The sequence below is a fragment of the Ambystoma mexicanum genome, chromosome 6p (genome assembly GCF_040938575.1).
Source record: "Ambystoma mexicanum isolate Mex_15411 chromosome 6p, UKY_AmexF1_1, whole genome shotgun sequence".
Lineage (NCBI taxonomy): Eukaryota > Metazoa > Chordata > Amphibia > Caudata > Ambystomatidae > Ambystoma > Ambystoma mexicanum.
The window spans coordinates 998,283,008-998,299,275 of NC_090935.1; the positions used below are offsets into that span (position 1 = coordinate 998,283,008).

The 16,268-nt window shown below is 42.5% G+C and overlaps 1 protein-coding gene across 6 annotated transcripts in view; it reads left to right on the top strand.

Moving 5' to 3' along the window:
* Nucleotides 1-16,268, top strand: part of GRAMD2B (GRAM domain containing 2B) — an 864,945-nt gene that overhangs the window by 670,797 nt on the left and 177,880 nt on the right. For all 6 annotated transcript variants that reach the window (XM_069625594.1, XM_069625597.1, XM_069625593.1 and 3 more), the window contains 4 exons: nucleotides 4,928-5,023; nucleotides 5,225-5,296; nucleotides 9,304-9,384; nucleotides 15,988-16,099. In XM_069625594.1, coding sequence (XP_069481695.1) covers nucleotides 4,928-5,023; nucleotides 5,225-5,296; nucleotides 9,304-9,384; nucleotides 15,988-16,099 — 361 coding nt within the window. The remainder of the gene's footprint in view (nucleotides 1-4,927; nucleotides 5,024-5,224; nucleotides 5,297-9,303; nucleotides 9,385-15,987; nucleotides 16,100-16,268) is intronic.

Below are 16,268 nucleotides of genomic sequence, written 5' to 3' on the forward strand. Positions count from 1 at the left end.
TTGGTTAAAGACTTTATTGAAAACAAACAGGGTTGGGAAAATGCCTCTCTGATATTGCTTTAAGAGGAATTTCTCTCGCAGTATAAACTAAATTCTAAGGTAAGGCTGGAAATGACTTTAACCTTGGGTGGTTTAGAAAAGTGTTCATAAAGGAAGAATGAATGGCTCTAACATTCTTCAAGTATAAACGGTAATTGCTCTAGATGGTGGTTCCCTTCCCCTGTATTTCTTTTTACTCTATTTCCAAAAAAACAGTTCCTTGTGTCTTTCTTGGCCATCAACAACACTAATACACAAAACTGTTTGGATCGGTAACTTTGTTTCTTTCAGAATTCCTGGTTACTTTTCTGCCAGGGGTTTACTCCTCCTCTCCTGGTTAACACAATACATTTTCCTAGTACTGATGTTCGTTCTGAGGCCCTCTTTATTTCTGATGAACAGAATCCTTGTCATTGCCTGGAATACTCTCCTGCCAGGAATCTGTTCATATGGGGTCTCCACCCGCTCCCAGAGTTGCACATATGCACATACTTTGTTGCATAATGTATCTTCTTGATATATTATCCTGTCCGTTTCCCCATGTACTGCACTGTATACATTCACATTTTTGTAAAGGTTTTGCTCGTAGTTAAATTCCCCCTTTTACACGTCCTTTTGCTTCTTCTCTCCTGCTTACTTTGTTTACAATTATTTGCATTCGGCGTGGTTGCCAAAACACCCAGGTGTACCCGCTGTCAGTGAGTGGGCTCACCGCTCTTGTTGGCGTTCCTGGATTCACCTGGGGTCAGCCGGTGAAGGTTTTCAATCTGCTTCTTTCTTGCAACCACTTCCTCTTCGTTTTCTGGTCTCTCATGACTTTTACTTGACATGCTCTGCTTCGTTCCAGGCTCCGATAAGTGAAGTACTGCTTTCTGTCACCTGCGAATGCCCAGGAGTCTCTCGTTGGCTCCTGGCGTTACCGCAGAGTGTCCTTTTCATGCAGCAGCTTCTCTCCTTTGTCGGTGAGCCGCTTGGCTCCATCACTCCAGTCTTTGTCTTTTAGTCTCTCGATCCTCCTATAGATGCGCAGCACTCTTCCGCCAGCAGCAGACATCAACTCTCTGCTTCTGCTCTTTAACTTTCCCAGGCACAGGTGTATACGAGCAACAACTGGAGCACTCACTGGCATTGTGGCCTCCTTCGCGCTGCATTTCTCAATTCCTTTTCGTCATCACAGAATTTGATTGGAAGAACTTGCGTAAACATTCTCAATGATTTGAATTGGCAAGTCATTCCTGGATGATTGATGGGTGGAAGTGGAGAAGGCTGTTTTATAATTTTCAGAATTATTGTTAAAGTTGGCCTATATGTTTATGGAAAAGATTTTCCCTATTTTTCATCATAAGAGGATGAGTAGATGTATGACAATAGGCAATGAGGGTATTAGATATGGGAGGGTTATCTTCAAGGGAAGATGGGGGATATACCATGTCTTCTGATGACGCCATGACATTGCCCTGGAAGTTGTCTCTTCCTGTGTGATCCTCCCGCATATAGCCACCCCCAGGCCAGGGTCAGGTAGCGACTGCCATCCCCTGGCCACATGGGTGGAGTTCACAGCCAGGAAATCAGTGACTACTCTACTGGATTCATCACACTGCGCTAACAGCATCTATCTCAGAATGCCGGACTAACTTACTAAAAAAAACTACAGCGTATACAGAATGCAGCAGCAAGACTACTCAGACTCACTGAGAGAACACATCACACCAGCACAAAGAATCAAAAAATAATTTTCTTTAAAGCACACTGCATAACCCACAGAGCAATCCACAGCCAACAAGCAGAATTCATACAGGGGAAAAATCTCCCTCTACAAACCAAGCCGCACACGAAGGACCAGCAACATTAGCCTCGAACCAAAACGATACTCAAAGCAGAAAGTTGGTGGATCAGCTTGTCCTGCATCTCGACAAAACTTTGGAACCCACTCCTGAAGGAAATACGAACAGAAGACCAGCTGAAATTCAGAAATTTGCTAAAAACATGGCTCTTTAACTCACTGAGCTAAACGGTAAACACTGTCAAAGTGAAACCCGGATGCCCCAACAAAATAAAGCATTTTAACACAAACCACCATAGACGAATATGAAGCCTGCAAGACCAACATGATCACCGCAGAGAAGGGCACAGACTACCATCACTAACCCTCCTAAAAACTATCTGATATCCTGCATGGTCACCGTCAAACACCAAACAAAACTCACACATACCTCTACCGCAGCAGAAACCCAAAGCCACCACAAAATGCACATACTCAGCAACACCCAACTAAACATAACACACCACAGAAAACTAAACCAATTACACACACAAATCATTCCACCCACATTCATACAACAAACACCACTTAACCCTTACCAACGAAAAACAAACTTAGCATGCACTGACCATTTTTTCCTAACTGAAGCTACCAACAGCACATAAAAGCGCTCTAGCGCTTTCCCAATCTATCCCACTAACTAAGCCCTCTTTTTTTTAGATTGCAGGAACACCTAGAGACCATATAAATGGCAGCAGTACGCTGTATAAATCACAATAACATGTTACCGGTTGACATCACACTGCAACCCCAGCAGCCAACAAATTAGTAACCTATACATCACAAATACAGAAACGAGTGCTAGTCCATCTACGTCTTGCCCAACAGTGCACTAAAACCCAAGCAGATGGACACTGCATCCCTGCACCCTCATACTGTGGGTTTGTGAGAGTGGTTATTGGCCAAGCACTTGTACTTAGTGGGATCTAAGATATTGCTGCCTAAATATGTTGGGCCCTACACTGTCCTTAGAGTGATCAATCATGTAGCTATGGAACTAGGATTACCTAATACGTGACGGATTCACACTGTTTCATGTGGCCCTCCTTAAGGAAGTAAAACCAGGGACACATCTTCCAGATTGTCCAGCCCCTATTTGTATCCAGGGAATGACGAATATGAGGTTAGGTATGTAACAAACCAGGTAGGTGTTCCCCAATTTACAACCTCAAATACCAGGGTTGGTCATATATTTTTTACACAAATGGTGTATGTAAGGTTGCCATTAATTGAATGAATCGCACAACTCATTGTAAATAAAACATGTTAATTTTTATCAAAAAGCCATATGGAATTAGGCCAATCCCTCATGACACAAACTTTTATACATGTGATTTGAATACATCAAAACAAATATTCATACAAATGATTTAGATACACCAACACAGTATTGGTCCCAATCAGAATACAGAAGACAATTAATTGATAACATGTGCTTCTCCAAATTTAATCCGGGATAGAGACGCCATACAGAAATACAAAACAATAATAAACACTGGTCTGATTCTTATTGTGTCCAGACTTCACAATAATGGATGCTCAAACAAGTTGGTAATCTATATAGTTGTAAGGTCAACACCTCAATATAACAAGAACAAAAGCAGAACATGTTGCAATTTCTTGTATTCAAAAACAGTAGTCTACTAGACGAGACCATAAGCAATATGGTCTTCAGTCTGAGCTTGGACAGGGCCCTAAGGCCTAGGTATACTGTACTAGTTTCAACCTTGTCCCTTTTGGGGACTGGTTTTCCTCAGGACTGGAATTTTCAATGAGGCCCACAATAGTTCTCATGAATCAAAAGGACGTAGGGCAAAGGACATGCCTTGTGGTACCATGATGTACTCCTTAATGATGACCCTATGCGGGTTCACCGGTTTATAGAATTTGGGGACCACTTATTAGGCGTTACATCAGGGTACCATGAGGCATGTTCTTTGCCCTACGTCCGTTTGAACAAAACTATTTGAAAAAATAAACAACCCTACATTTCAAGAATTGTGTTGATCTGAATAAAAGTAGTCTGTGATTACTCTAAATTTGAAACATACTACTTAGCAGTGATGGTCTGCTATAGAAAATCTAACTAGTCACTGACCAGCCTCATAAACGATCTACAGTAACCTTCCTTAGAGCACAGGCAATGAGAGGATTGGTATATACATTTGGAAACCTTACATTCTTTAAGAAAGTAACATTGAGAATGATTTGGAAAAATCTCTAGTTTGTGGGAAATGTTAACATAAAGAATTTGTAGTAAATAAGACGCCCTATTAGGGGCGAAATGGAAAATGTATTTTTTTAGAGATGTTAAATATTGGAAAAGCACATTGGAATGAGGCTATGAATATGAAAGTGAGATTAAATTAAGTTGACCACTTTACTGAATAACTAAAGAAAATAGAAGGGACCTAAACGACTGACTTTACAGTATTAGCCAGCAATACAAATACAATCCTTTTTGCCAGATCAGTATTAATGGGAGAAAGGGCTCAAGGAAAATGGAGGCTGTAATAAATACAACTATGGTAGACAGACCAAAATGATGCAACGTTATCAATTGGTTATGCACGAGACATGTATAGAATGATGGTTACAAGAAGAAATGAGATAACCGGTGGGAGAAGAAATTAGATGGGGGGGGGGGAAGCTGCAAGATGTGCACCTAACTAGCCTTATCTTGATGGTGGTTTACAAATGTAATTGTATTTAGATAATAACCATTTCTCAACTGTTATAAAAATGATAAAGTAAGGCGTTTATTGTGACGCATGTTCTAACCAAAGCATTGGGGTCTAAATGGATGAGGTCATGGGGAGGCCTTATTGCCCAAATATTCAAGCAGACCTGTCTGTGCACAGAAAAGCACCCTAGTATCTTTTGCCAGTTCTCTTGACACCAAAAAGGTTTTTGGGGCATTCGATGCTACACCAAATACAATGAATGAGTGGACATGCCATCCTGTTTTACGTTTCACTTTTGTTTCATAAGAAATTAAACTCTGTTGAATTTCTATAGGCTCCTATACCGATCACTAATTTCTTTTTTGTAATGCTCTCATTTCAGATTACCATTCCAGTGCCTTCTGTAGTAATGATCAAAAAAACCAAAACTGCCCTGTTGGTGCCAAATGCTTTGGTAATTTCAACAGCCACTGACAGGGTGAGCATGCTTTCCCTCCTTGCAGTGTTCCACAACCCGTGAATTGCCTCGGGTTCCTGACGCGGTGCTTACTAAGACTAATGCACATTGCAAATGGTCTGGGAAGCGGGAATGCCTGATAACCTTGTACAGAAGCCCCAAAAACACTATGTGCTGATCTTACTGACTATTTACATTTGTCATTTTGGTTTTATTTTGCAGCATATATTTGTCTCGCTCCTTTCCAGGGATTCCACTTATAAGTTATTGAGATCTGTCTGCACCCACATTGAGGTCAGTGTTTAAAATACCTTTTTATTTCTTTCACAAATGTTAGATTTTTAAAATATGGCTTTTTCGAAGTGAAGTGTGTGTCTCAACAAGTTACATTTTGACACTTGTAACCAAACATAGCAATGATGCGTAAGGGATCCCAGTTCTAGACTAACACTGCATTTGTGCTCATAAATAGGGGTTTGCCCCAGAGAGATCCCCAGAGTCTGGAGCAGCTACATCACCGCCCTTGGAAAAAGGCGGTGGGGGGGGGGGGGGGTCAGAGTCTGCAGCCCCTACCTCTTTGAAGTCCTTTTGCTCTTGATCCTCTCTCCATCGGACAAGCTGCATCCTCTGGCTATGCTACTTTCTGTTAGTTTACAGGAGGGGCAAATCTGGCCTTTGTGGGGTGGTAATAGGCCTCGCTTCAAGCACTGAGCGGACACTTGCGTGATGAGATTAGCGCTGGATCCTGACTTTTCATTCAATAGCAGTGGTAAAGCGTGAGCTGGCGCCTTGGTGAAGCGGTGGGGTTGTGTAATCGGGATATCTTGTCGAAGGAGTTCTTAAGTCATGACTACAGGGCTTACTGTCTCCTTAATGGGAGACATTGTTTGTTCTCATCCACATTTATCAGGAGGGATTCAGCCGAGACCCCCAGAGCATGCAGCCACTACTGACCCATCATAATTGAGCCACTTTCAGAGGAGATTAACATGTCTCAACTTGGGGGTGGGGGGGCAAGGGGGCCTGAACTGCATAAGGGGGATCATTTTACTTGCACCCTTTGCAGCAAAAGTGCCCTTAAAAAAATTACAGGCTATCCTGTTTTTATCCTGCAGAGGTCTTCAGGCAGTTTAGAGACTGTACCCCTGCAGTGTGCAAACATGTCATGATCATTAGTGACTTACCCATCAAGAGGCAACATTCTGTTTGCTACCTCGGTATGTGGAGTGCTAGGCGAGCTTGGATATATTGCCATGCTACTAAGAAAAGTACATCCCCTAGGGTGTGTCAGTATGGAAGGTTTGCTCCCTTTGCCAATGCTAACTTGTGCTTTTTCCTGTTTAAAGGGAAATGCTTGCTGTGAGGTAGCCTTGCGGAGAGCGAATGTTTGCATATGTTGCTTGATATGCAGTCTTTTCCTTTCTGGACGGCAAATATCGAGGCAACATAGAGCGAGGTGGAGTACACTTTAGCCTTCAAAAACATGTTTGGGGCGGGTATCACTCTACTAATATAAGAAGCATCAAAAACCCTTTCTGATGGTCTCTGCGAGCTAAGCTGGCGGCATGCCATGGGAGTCCACATTAATGAATGTCATGAAAATGACCCCCAAATAATAGTGCATGTAAATGTCTTTGCTCGAGCATGGTGACCTCCATGTAGCCCCATACTTTTTTTCTTTCCCCAGTCATTCCCAAATACCAAAGGCTTGGCTTCTGCTAGGCTCGTGTTCATGGTTGTGTATTGCAAGTTTTATAACATTTCTGGAGCAGTTGCAATCACTCCATAGCCTTGGAGGACAGGACTGTATTTTAGCATGTATATTTGCTGTGTTGTCCACGTATTTACCATGAAGGAGTAACACGAGCACACACATCCTTATTGGAGACAATTTGCTTTGCACATCTTTTCTCGCAGGATTGTAACCATTAATCCCAGAAGAGCCTGATTAAATCGCAACCTTGAATGCCTTAACCCTAGCAGTGTCCTGTCCATTGCATCAAACTCTGACATAGCCAAAAACGGTAATGGAATTTTGTATATACTTTTGCCGACAGCCTTTGATGTTGAGATTTACGAAATCCAGTTTGGGTCAAATAAATCATTCTCTCTTCTTCCACCCAAGTTTCTAGACGGGGCAGTAAGATTCAGCAGAGGAAATGTTTGCCTCTGCATCTCACATTGCTAACGTGCAATAGGGGAGGAGGGGTCTGTTTACTTCTCCTGCCTGCAGGTGGGACAAATATCCTCCCGTTCAATGATTCAGAGAGCACCAGTACTGTGTGCCTGCTTTTATAGCTGCCAACACGTGTCTGTTGGTTTTGATGTTCAGTTAGTAGTCCAGCATGCGGGGCAGGGTTTGTATTTTTTACTAATCCAAGTATTTTCCTATGGCTTGGTTTGAAGTCCTTTGGGAGGAAATTGATTGCTAATGGTGCAATCTGGTTCCCTTCCAGAGAAGCCCAAGTGCAACATCTCCATACAGATGTTTCACATGTTTTATCGGTATCGGGTAATAATGTCCCCATACACAATGTCGCCGGAAAACACCGTTGGCGACATTATATATGGTGACATTATGTATGGCGGCGGGTTGCGGGGATGTCCACTGCTTCCCTTGTGAAAAAAAAAGAAGAAACGGCATTTGCGGGGGGTGTCCCCCACATGTTCAATGGAATAATGTCTCTGCAAAAAAACTGCGACTTTTTTGTCCGGCGACATTTTTGCGGGGATATTATTATACGGAACCGTTTTATCCTCTAAATTGCTAATTGCTGGTGCCGTTTGTTTATTAAGTCTTTGTCCCTGATCATTGGATGCAAATACCTCATCTGGTCTTTTCTCCTTTTAATTTCTAACATTGGTGTTGACATTTTCCATGTGGTTTTCTTTATCTTTTCTTTAGAGATACCAGATTTCAGTATTCCCTGTCATCTGTTGGCCGTTCACTGTATCTTGCTGCCAGTTACCGGTTTGCTCTTCTAATTCCCTGGTTAAATAAAGTGTTTGACGTTTTTTTTATGTCATCTTTATCAACCATTGATCCTTTTCTTACGTATTGAATTTCATCACATTGTCCAGAGAACATTCCTAGATTTCTATCTGGATATTGCATTTGACCTGGGATATCACCTCAGCTCATACGTTTTTATCCAGGCACTATTTCTATCATTCTCTTAAGTCAACCATAGTTTATCCGTCCAGTGAAAGTTAATTTGAATTGTTTCCCCATTTCTCTTCCAGGTTATTTCAGGGGCGATGTTTAAATATTTAATGAAATCATCGCTCCTGGCATTAGGAGTATCCTGAAAGCTTCATGCCTGTGGAAGTATTTACAATTGATCAAAACATTACCAATGAAGGGAGTAATGAGTTAGTGTCCCAAAGAGATCATTTTCCGACTGACCATTGAAGACCTTGTTGTAACGCTTTTTACCCTCGCCATGGTTGGTCTAAAGAAGGAATTCATGACAGAGGAGCTGCGGCAGACTGCCTGGGGTATACAACTTGACCCCTTGAGGGTCTGAAAGAAAGGCATGGTCAGCCTACCTAATTTTAAGAGGGCAGGGAATAAATTCCTCTAACCTAGCTTTTGACAAGACAATTGCATGGATACAATATGCACCTTTTATGGACAATGGCAAAAGTAAATGCTTGGCCAGTAAAATTTCTCGCATGTAAACCAGTAAATGTGGGTAAACATGAAAAAGAAATGCATCCTTAAATATTCACCTCTCAAACACCCTATGGGGCCCCTTTGGCCTTTAATGTTCTCTTACTATAAGACGTTTATTTAATTTGGAAAGGCAGTGTAGTGCAGATGTCTGGAAATGTGGGGGACAGGCTTGTGATGTGTAGGGAACAAACAAAGATGCAAAAAACGTGTGCGCCGTAGGTGCAGCCTGCGACCCATCAGAAACAAATGGCAAGGGTGATGAAATATAGAAAGGCTCAAAATGGTGAAACATTGGAATCTTTGCCAAAAGGCTTCTATTGAAGAGGATGGAAGCCGGAGATGTTCTAGAACTCTCCCAGCATGTTCCCATGTCATTGCTGTGCATTGCATCATGGGGGCATAGATTCTAGCTGGAAGCAAATAATTTTTATCAAGAGGATTCAAACTTTTAACATTAACTATTCAACAAGGTTATGCCAAAGAGTATTGATCATGAATGTATTGAAGAATTGTATGCCCTCTGTATGACCAACAAAGGTCTCAAGTAACATCCATCCCCATTGCTTTTTTTTTTTTTTTTTTTATCGTGAACTACACCAACCTTGCAATTTTGACTTGATTTCAGAATATCAGTGTTGCAAACAGTCCCGTACCTTCACCTGCTGAAACCAGCTTTCGGGTGGAGCGGCCGACATCTTTGGCTTTGGTAAGTCACATTGTGCTTATGAACCTATTTATTACCCAACCTATATCACGTTCTCCCCAGTAGTTGGAATCCCCTCTCAATAAATCAATTTACCAAACCATCTAACCACTAAATACCTCTTTGCAAGCTAGCTTGGTCCATTTAGACTCAAGTTGGGCAAATGCATGCTTCCACATGCTATGATGTGCACAAATTGAAGTGGAAGCAAATCTGTGCTGAAACACCCTGTAAATCCTTAATGCTGTCAAGCAGTTCAGTGGATACAAGTAAACCGCGTTCTTCGAAAGTGGGGGATTCTACTGCACTCTTTTTATGGACAAGTAAAATGAATCTCCGAAGAGTCTCACTGGAGCTATGCAGTGTTTAGCATTTAGTTTAATTGCATGTGCTTTTCTTTTTCAAAACTGTCTCTGTTGCCATTGGTTTTCAATTGTACTTTTGTGTAAAAGGTGGATTTCTGGAAAAGGAAGCATTGCTTATATTTATCTGTAAGGACATGTGCACACTTGAACTCTGCTAGTGCAGGAAGGAGAGAACCATGAGACGGGCCTTCACTGCCTACGCCCGAAGACTCTGGAACCTACTCACTGTCAACATCGGACTCACCCCCCTCGCTTTTACAGTTAAAAAAAAGAACGTGAGAACCTCCTGTCGAACACCTAGGCCCACACACCCTCAACTCTCCACCATACCTCACACATGGTGATCTGCTCACCACTGTGTTTCCCCTGTTACTTGCCCTTGCCTGCCAAATTGCCCACCCTGCTCCTGCCCTTTTGCTAGCCCCCCCACTTCCTGTTTCTCTGCTCCCTTCACCATGTTCTTCCTCCTTTGATTGTAAAGCGCTTGATTGCTTCCTGAAGCTAGGTTTGTGCACAATAAATACTATAATAATAATAATAATAATAATAATAATAATACTCTGTAGCAAATATATTTTAGTTGTCAGAAAATATTGTTTCCTATCATAAATTCAAGGTTACCACACTAGAGAAGGTCATACCACCATTGCCGGCTGGGGGCTTCATGAGACCCACCGATCTATATGATGCATTCTTTCCTGCACCAATAGAGTCCATGCAAAAAATTATAGTTCAAGATGGTAACATTCAACAAAAAAATGCTATTCCATGTTTTTCACAGATAAGTGGACAACTTGTCAGGAGTGTAGGACATTTGAATTCCTACAGGTAACTGTGGACTTCATCCAAAACATGTCATGCCCATTTTCACAAAAAGGTTCCCTTGCTGCACACAGTGATGCACAGTCGGTGTGAAAATAGTCACGTGTGTTCCTAAGCCAGGGCAAGAACTGTGTAGAGGAACTTCTAAATATCTTACCTTACCACCGTTGCTAGACGTCCGGAAAGGGTATACAAATGGGCGATGGAAGGACCTTATGAGTTGTGTGGTGGGGGGGGAAAGCGGCGGTAATACCATTACTGCCGCATAACCACACCGCCCAGCTACGAGTTTGGCGGAAGGTTGGAGGATTGACCTCCAGATATGAGCTGGAGGTAAATCCGCCACTAACAACGTCCACACCACTTATGATCCTGCGGTAATGGTATTACAGTTTGGTGGAATGCCCCAAGATTATGGAACCTCCTACCCGTCAGCATCAGACTTGCCCCCACGCTCCTACAATTCAGAAAATGACTCACCCACCTCTTTAAGGATTGTCTCCTCAACATAGGCGTAGACTGGGTAGGGCCTGAGCTGGAAAGGCCTGCCCAAAATCTGTAAATGCACATTCAGCAGTGCTGTGTGGCCATTTACAGTTATTAATGTCACTGCAGGAGGCCCAACTACATGTGCTTCAGGCCCCATTGGTTAGACAATCCTGGCTACACCTCTGCTCCTCAACACCTATGCCATCACATCTCCCCCTCGCCACCTGACTCACTAGACACATCCGCACCTCTCCACCACCCTGTACAGCTGTACCCCTCCACTGTGCCCCTATGCATCCTACCCTCAACTGTATATCTGTTCTGTTACCTCCGAAAAGTGCTCAGTTGTGCATCTGTACTGTTGAATACCTCTGCAAAGCGCTGAGTTGCTTCTCAAAGTTAGGCCGCACTCAATAAATACCATAATTATAAAGTGGTATCTTGACGGATTTTCTGCCAAGATATTGGCAAACTCGTAATGAGCCCCGAAGTCTCAATAGTCAAATGCGAGGGTGTACTGGGAGGATCAGTAGTTTGCAGGTGCAGAAGTGTTCATATCACTAAAAGGATGGACCCCGTACAACGCATTACAAGGGTGACCATTCAGTGTACAGGACCTTCAGATGGGATGAGGAGACTGTTTTGACAGAATTGATAGTGCAGGACACCTGGACTTTCCTTGTAGCTAGTGATAATCATTACTTTTGGTTATGTTATTACTCAGGTTTCTTAGCACATTTAGGACCATTAAAAGCTGGCTTTCAACCACCCCCACATTGATGTTGGCTTAATTGGCTGTTAATTGCATTTGCTTTTGACCATTCAAAGGAGCAAGAAAACCTAAGCGGAGTACATTCTGATCTCAAGAAAGTCATGTGCATGGATTTCCAACATTTAAGTCATTTTATAGGATAATTTGTTGTTCGCCTATTCAGAATATCTTAGGAACTCGGTTGTGTTATTATCATTAATACTGTAGGGATGTTAATATAGAACGATCAAATAACTGAGGTAGCACTAAGGGTTCTGCTGCTGATCACCTTATAGCCCCTGACTTCCTAAGCACCTGTGAGTTACACTATATATGCAGCAGGAGTCCCGGATAAGTAAAGGAGAAAAGGGAGGAACAATTGAAATAATCAAGGCACCCTCAGAATTCAAACTCCTGACAGAACCTTGCCTTGTTCCTGTGCACAGGAGAGCAAAGGCATTAGGGACCGAATAAGCGGCTGGTAACACAGAGAATGCTGTCAAAATAATACATTTGGGAAACCCTGAGGGAAATGAGGCAGTGTTCAGAGACCAGACTGGGTGCAAACTGAATCATGAGCAGAGGAAAACCTGACCAGCATGTTAAGTTGGCACGCAAAACAGTAGAATGCTGCTTGTCGTCTTACATGATCATACTCTATATTAATCCAAAAGTGAATTAGTAGATTCTGTACTGCATCCATTGATGAACTAGTGTGAGGATTTTTAAAGATGTGCACCAACTTCACTGGGAGCTTTGGTTGCTTTCCTGAACATGCGCCATTTTGAAGTAGGCAAACGAGCCCCTCTGTTCCCTGGTGGAAGCCAGAGCAACTTGTTTTGCTGATGAGCCAGAAATGTATGTTACACAGAGACTTGGGACTCAATCCCTGTCCTAGACATCACCACCTGCCCAGCAATCCCTGCCCTAAAAGTGTGCAGGTCACTGATACATTTGGAGACCCACTGCTGTATAAGCGAGCAGAATGTGTTACTTGTACTTCAGGTCTAAATCAATCTGAGTGCATACTACACATTTGTGACTTCATAATGAGGTCCTCCTTATGGTGCTGGGCAATGATGGAGGCAGCTTTTAGTGCCAGGGCGTGTGGGGTATCCTAAGGGGGCATATGCAATATAAACTTTTGTCAGTGGTGGCTGTTTTTTTCCATTTGAGGTGCATTCATAGTTTCCCCCAAAATTAGTGAGCAGAGGAGTAAAGTCCAAACAAGGGTAGTGAGTTTTGAGGGATTAACCCTTCCATATCTCCACCGCTCCACAATGAATTATTTTTAAAATAATGAGGTTAAATGGTGCATTTACAGCACAGTTTGGTAGAACATGTACAATTGGTTTGGTGGAGTAAACTCATGGAAACAATGCAATTGATATATGCCAGGTCACCAATGCTACAATGATGAATCGCACAACATTTTCATGGTACTTGTGCCCACAATGTATTCCAGCATTGCAACTGTAAAACACGTTCATGGTGGGACCGACACCATCAGCAACACCCTCTAAAACACTTTATCATGCTATATACTTTTATATTCTGCATCATCATTAAAGTGTTTTACAGCAGCTATACTGCCATGTTTGCTAACATGCCAGTAAACCTACTATAAACACGTTCATAATACTCACACTGTCGGCAATGCCCTGTTAAAGCACTTTCTCATTGGACTTGTGCCCAAATAGCCCATGTTCATTATTCCTGTCTAACCAAAATCTATTCCAGCATTACACCTCGAAATGCTTTTCAAGCTTCCTGTGCCCAAATATATGTATTAATTGCTACTGTGAAACTCTTCATTGATGGTGCCCACATATATTCCAGGAGGGCCACTGTAAATGGTATTCACTTTCCTGGGACTGGCCCTCATGTTCCTGGTGTGGCAGCCACCATGTCTAACTGGATGTTGAGCAGGGCCGGTCTTTGCATCAGGCAGTGTAGGTGGCTGCCTGAGGTGCCAGGCTCTAGGGGGCGCCAGTCTGTCTCCATTATTAGTTTAATTACATTTGAACACAGACATGAATAGCCAATTCTTTGCCGCGCTCTGGATGTAACACAAGCACATCAATGTATAAACATCAAGCATTTTAATTAAGAGTGTAAAATAACCTGAAATTGCTTCTATTTAATATTAATAAATAAATAAATATTGGGCAACCAATATAAACAAAATAGAGGAACGGGCGTTCGGAATGTGGTATTACTCTCTAATACCACAAGGTAAGGTTAGGGTTGCAGACTGCAGAAGCAACAATCTATGTTTACAAGTCCACCATTTACATTTCTGCCTCACCATCTCAGTTGTCACTGAAATAATGCAATCAACTTGAAAATTAGTGAAGGTTGCAGGCTAAAAGCACTGTCCAGAGAAGCGATACAGCACCCACATGCGGTTATATATTTTGTGGGTCGTCTTCGCTTCCCTAGCACTCTGCAATCAGTCTTAAATGTGCCCCAAGCCAGGCTTCCCCATGCTGCTTGCTTTTGCTAAGAAACTGCGCAGGACACACACAGACACAAAGCTGCACCCATCATTGTGTTGCACACAGTCATATGCCGAGGCACAAATGAGAGGGTGTGGATAAATGGTGGGCACAGCCACCGGTTAGAATGAAAATGTCCACCCAACCCCTCACCTTGAGTGAATCAAGCAGAGCCCAGCCCAATACCCATGATCACCTTCAGTGATACAAATCTGAGAGCTGGAATCTTAAGCAAAACACATCAAACCCCATGACCCCCTCCCTTTATCTTAGTAAGACATTTTCGACTCCAGCGATCACACCTCTTCCGTTCATCATGTTTGGTAAGACGAACAGAGACAAAGAAGGACAAGGCACGGAAAATAAATGGTGGTGGTAGCAACACATTTAAAATGACTGGCAATTGACAATGTAAAACATTTTATTGTTAGCACCTGCAATCGTATGCATACATTTTTGGGCAATTGAAATCAGATGGGTGTTCATTCTTGCATGTCAGGGTAGTGATTGTAAATGTAGGGGCAGGAGGCCGTTAATTTTCACAGCAGAGCTTAAGTGTGTGGTTTCTGAGTGAACGAGAGCTATAACTGATTGTAACATTGAAGCTGCATTGTAACTGCCAATATTTTGGGGGGGTGCCAATGATGATTCCTGCCTGGGGTGCAATCTGGTCTAAGACCGGCACTGATGTTGAGAATTTGTGGATGCAGTTGTCTGTACGCAATAACGTTTGAACATGAGCACGATGTCAGTGTGTGTAAAGCGTGCAACACATGCACGCTTTACACACACACACGCTCAATAAAAATGTGTTGGGCAAACACAACTGCATTCACATATTTACATATCCGTGCAAACGCTTGTTTCCCCCAATTTTGTAAACATACCTTTTCACTGAGATGCTGTGTTCTTGGCTGTGGGCCGCCCTGCACTCTCCAGCAGAACAGGAATTGGGGATGCATGCCGTGGGGCAGCGTACAAAAAGTATGGCGCCGAGCCGAGTACAACTAGTAGCACAGACAACATAATCCCTTGGGGAAGAGGATGCTGGTCTGGCACAGCAGATGCTGTACAAAACAATGGAAACAAAAGCTTAGAAGTTCAGTGATCCTTGCTCGCTGAAAGCGCATGGCTCGGCAAGGAAGAGCTCGCAGCATGCATTTTGATTTACAAAATGTGTGATATTCCCACATATGTTTGCAAACTGCAATGCCAATGTTACCGCAAAGGGCAAGCATTTTGACTTGCCCACCTTTGCCCCAGCACCTCTACTGGTATAGGGATAAGAGTACAATCATGTGGTCTTTTAACCACTTTATTTTAAAATGCCACCGCAATTTGGAATTGCCTGGAATATTTACTCATTGATGTGCATAGAGAAGGTATTGAAAGGGGTAAAAAATAGTTTTTTTTACCCCATGCAGTAAAAGTCCAATGTGATCAGATCACATATCTAAGGTGGTATTTAAAAAGAAAAAAGGGTAGGGAGGTTTAAAATGCATGTTTATACTTATCCCACCATAACCCAAAAACCCCAAAGTGGTATATGCAGTGTTTATTTTCCCCTGCATTTCAATAATACACACATGAGGAGGTGCCCTCTGTTAAATGGATGTTTTAGTGAAGAGAGTGTGGACCAAAGTGAATGTTCTGGTCCTAATGCTTTTTCCCATGTCAACAGGATTTCAATGTGGACTTTTCAGAGCTGGATGGCATTGTTCGACATAGAAGACAAGAGCTGGAAGAATTTAGCAGCACTGGTTCTCAGACTCCCGAGTCCGAAAATTCCCAAGGTCTGCATATACACTTTGCTTTTTCCAGAATTTTCTGTAATTCTAATAGTGGGCAAATTAAAACATTCAATTTATAAAGATTATTTCTAGACTTTGAATAGTGTCTGTACACTTAAGCCATCTTGAAAGCGTATAGACGTTCTCATCGAACCATCCATGTTTTCCTTCA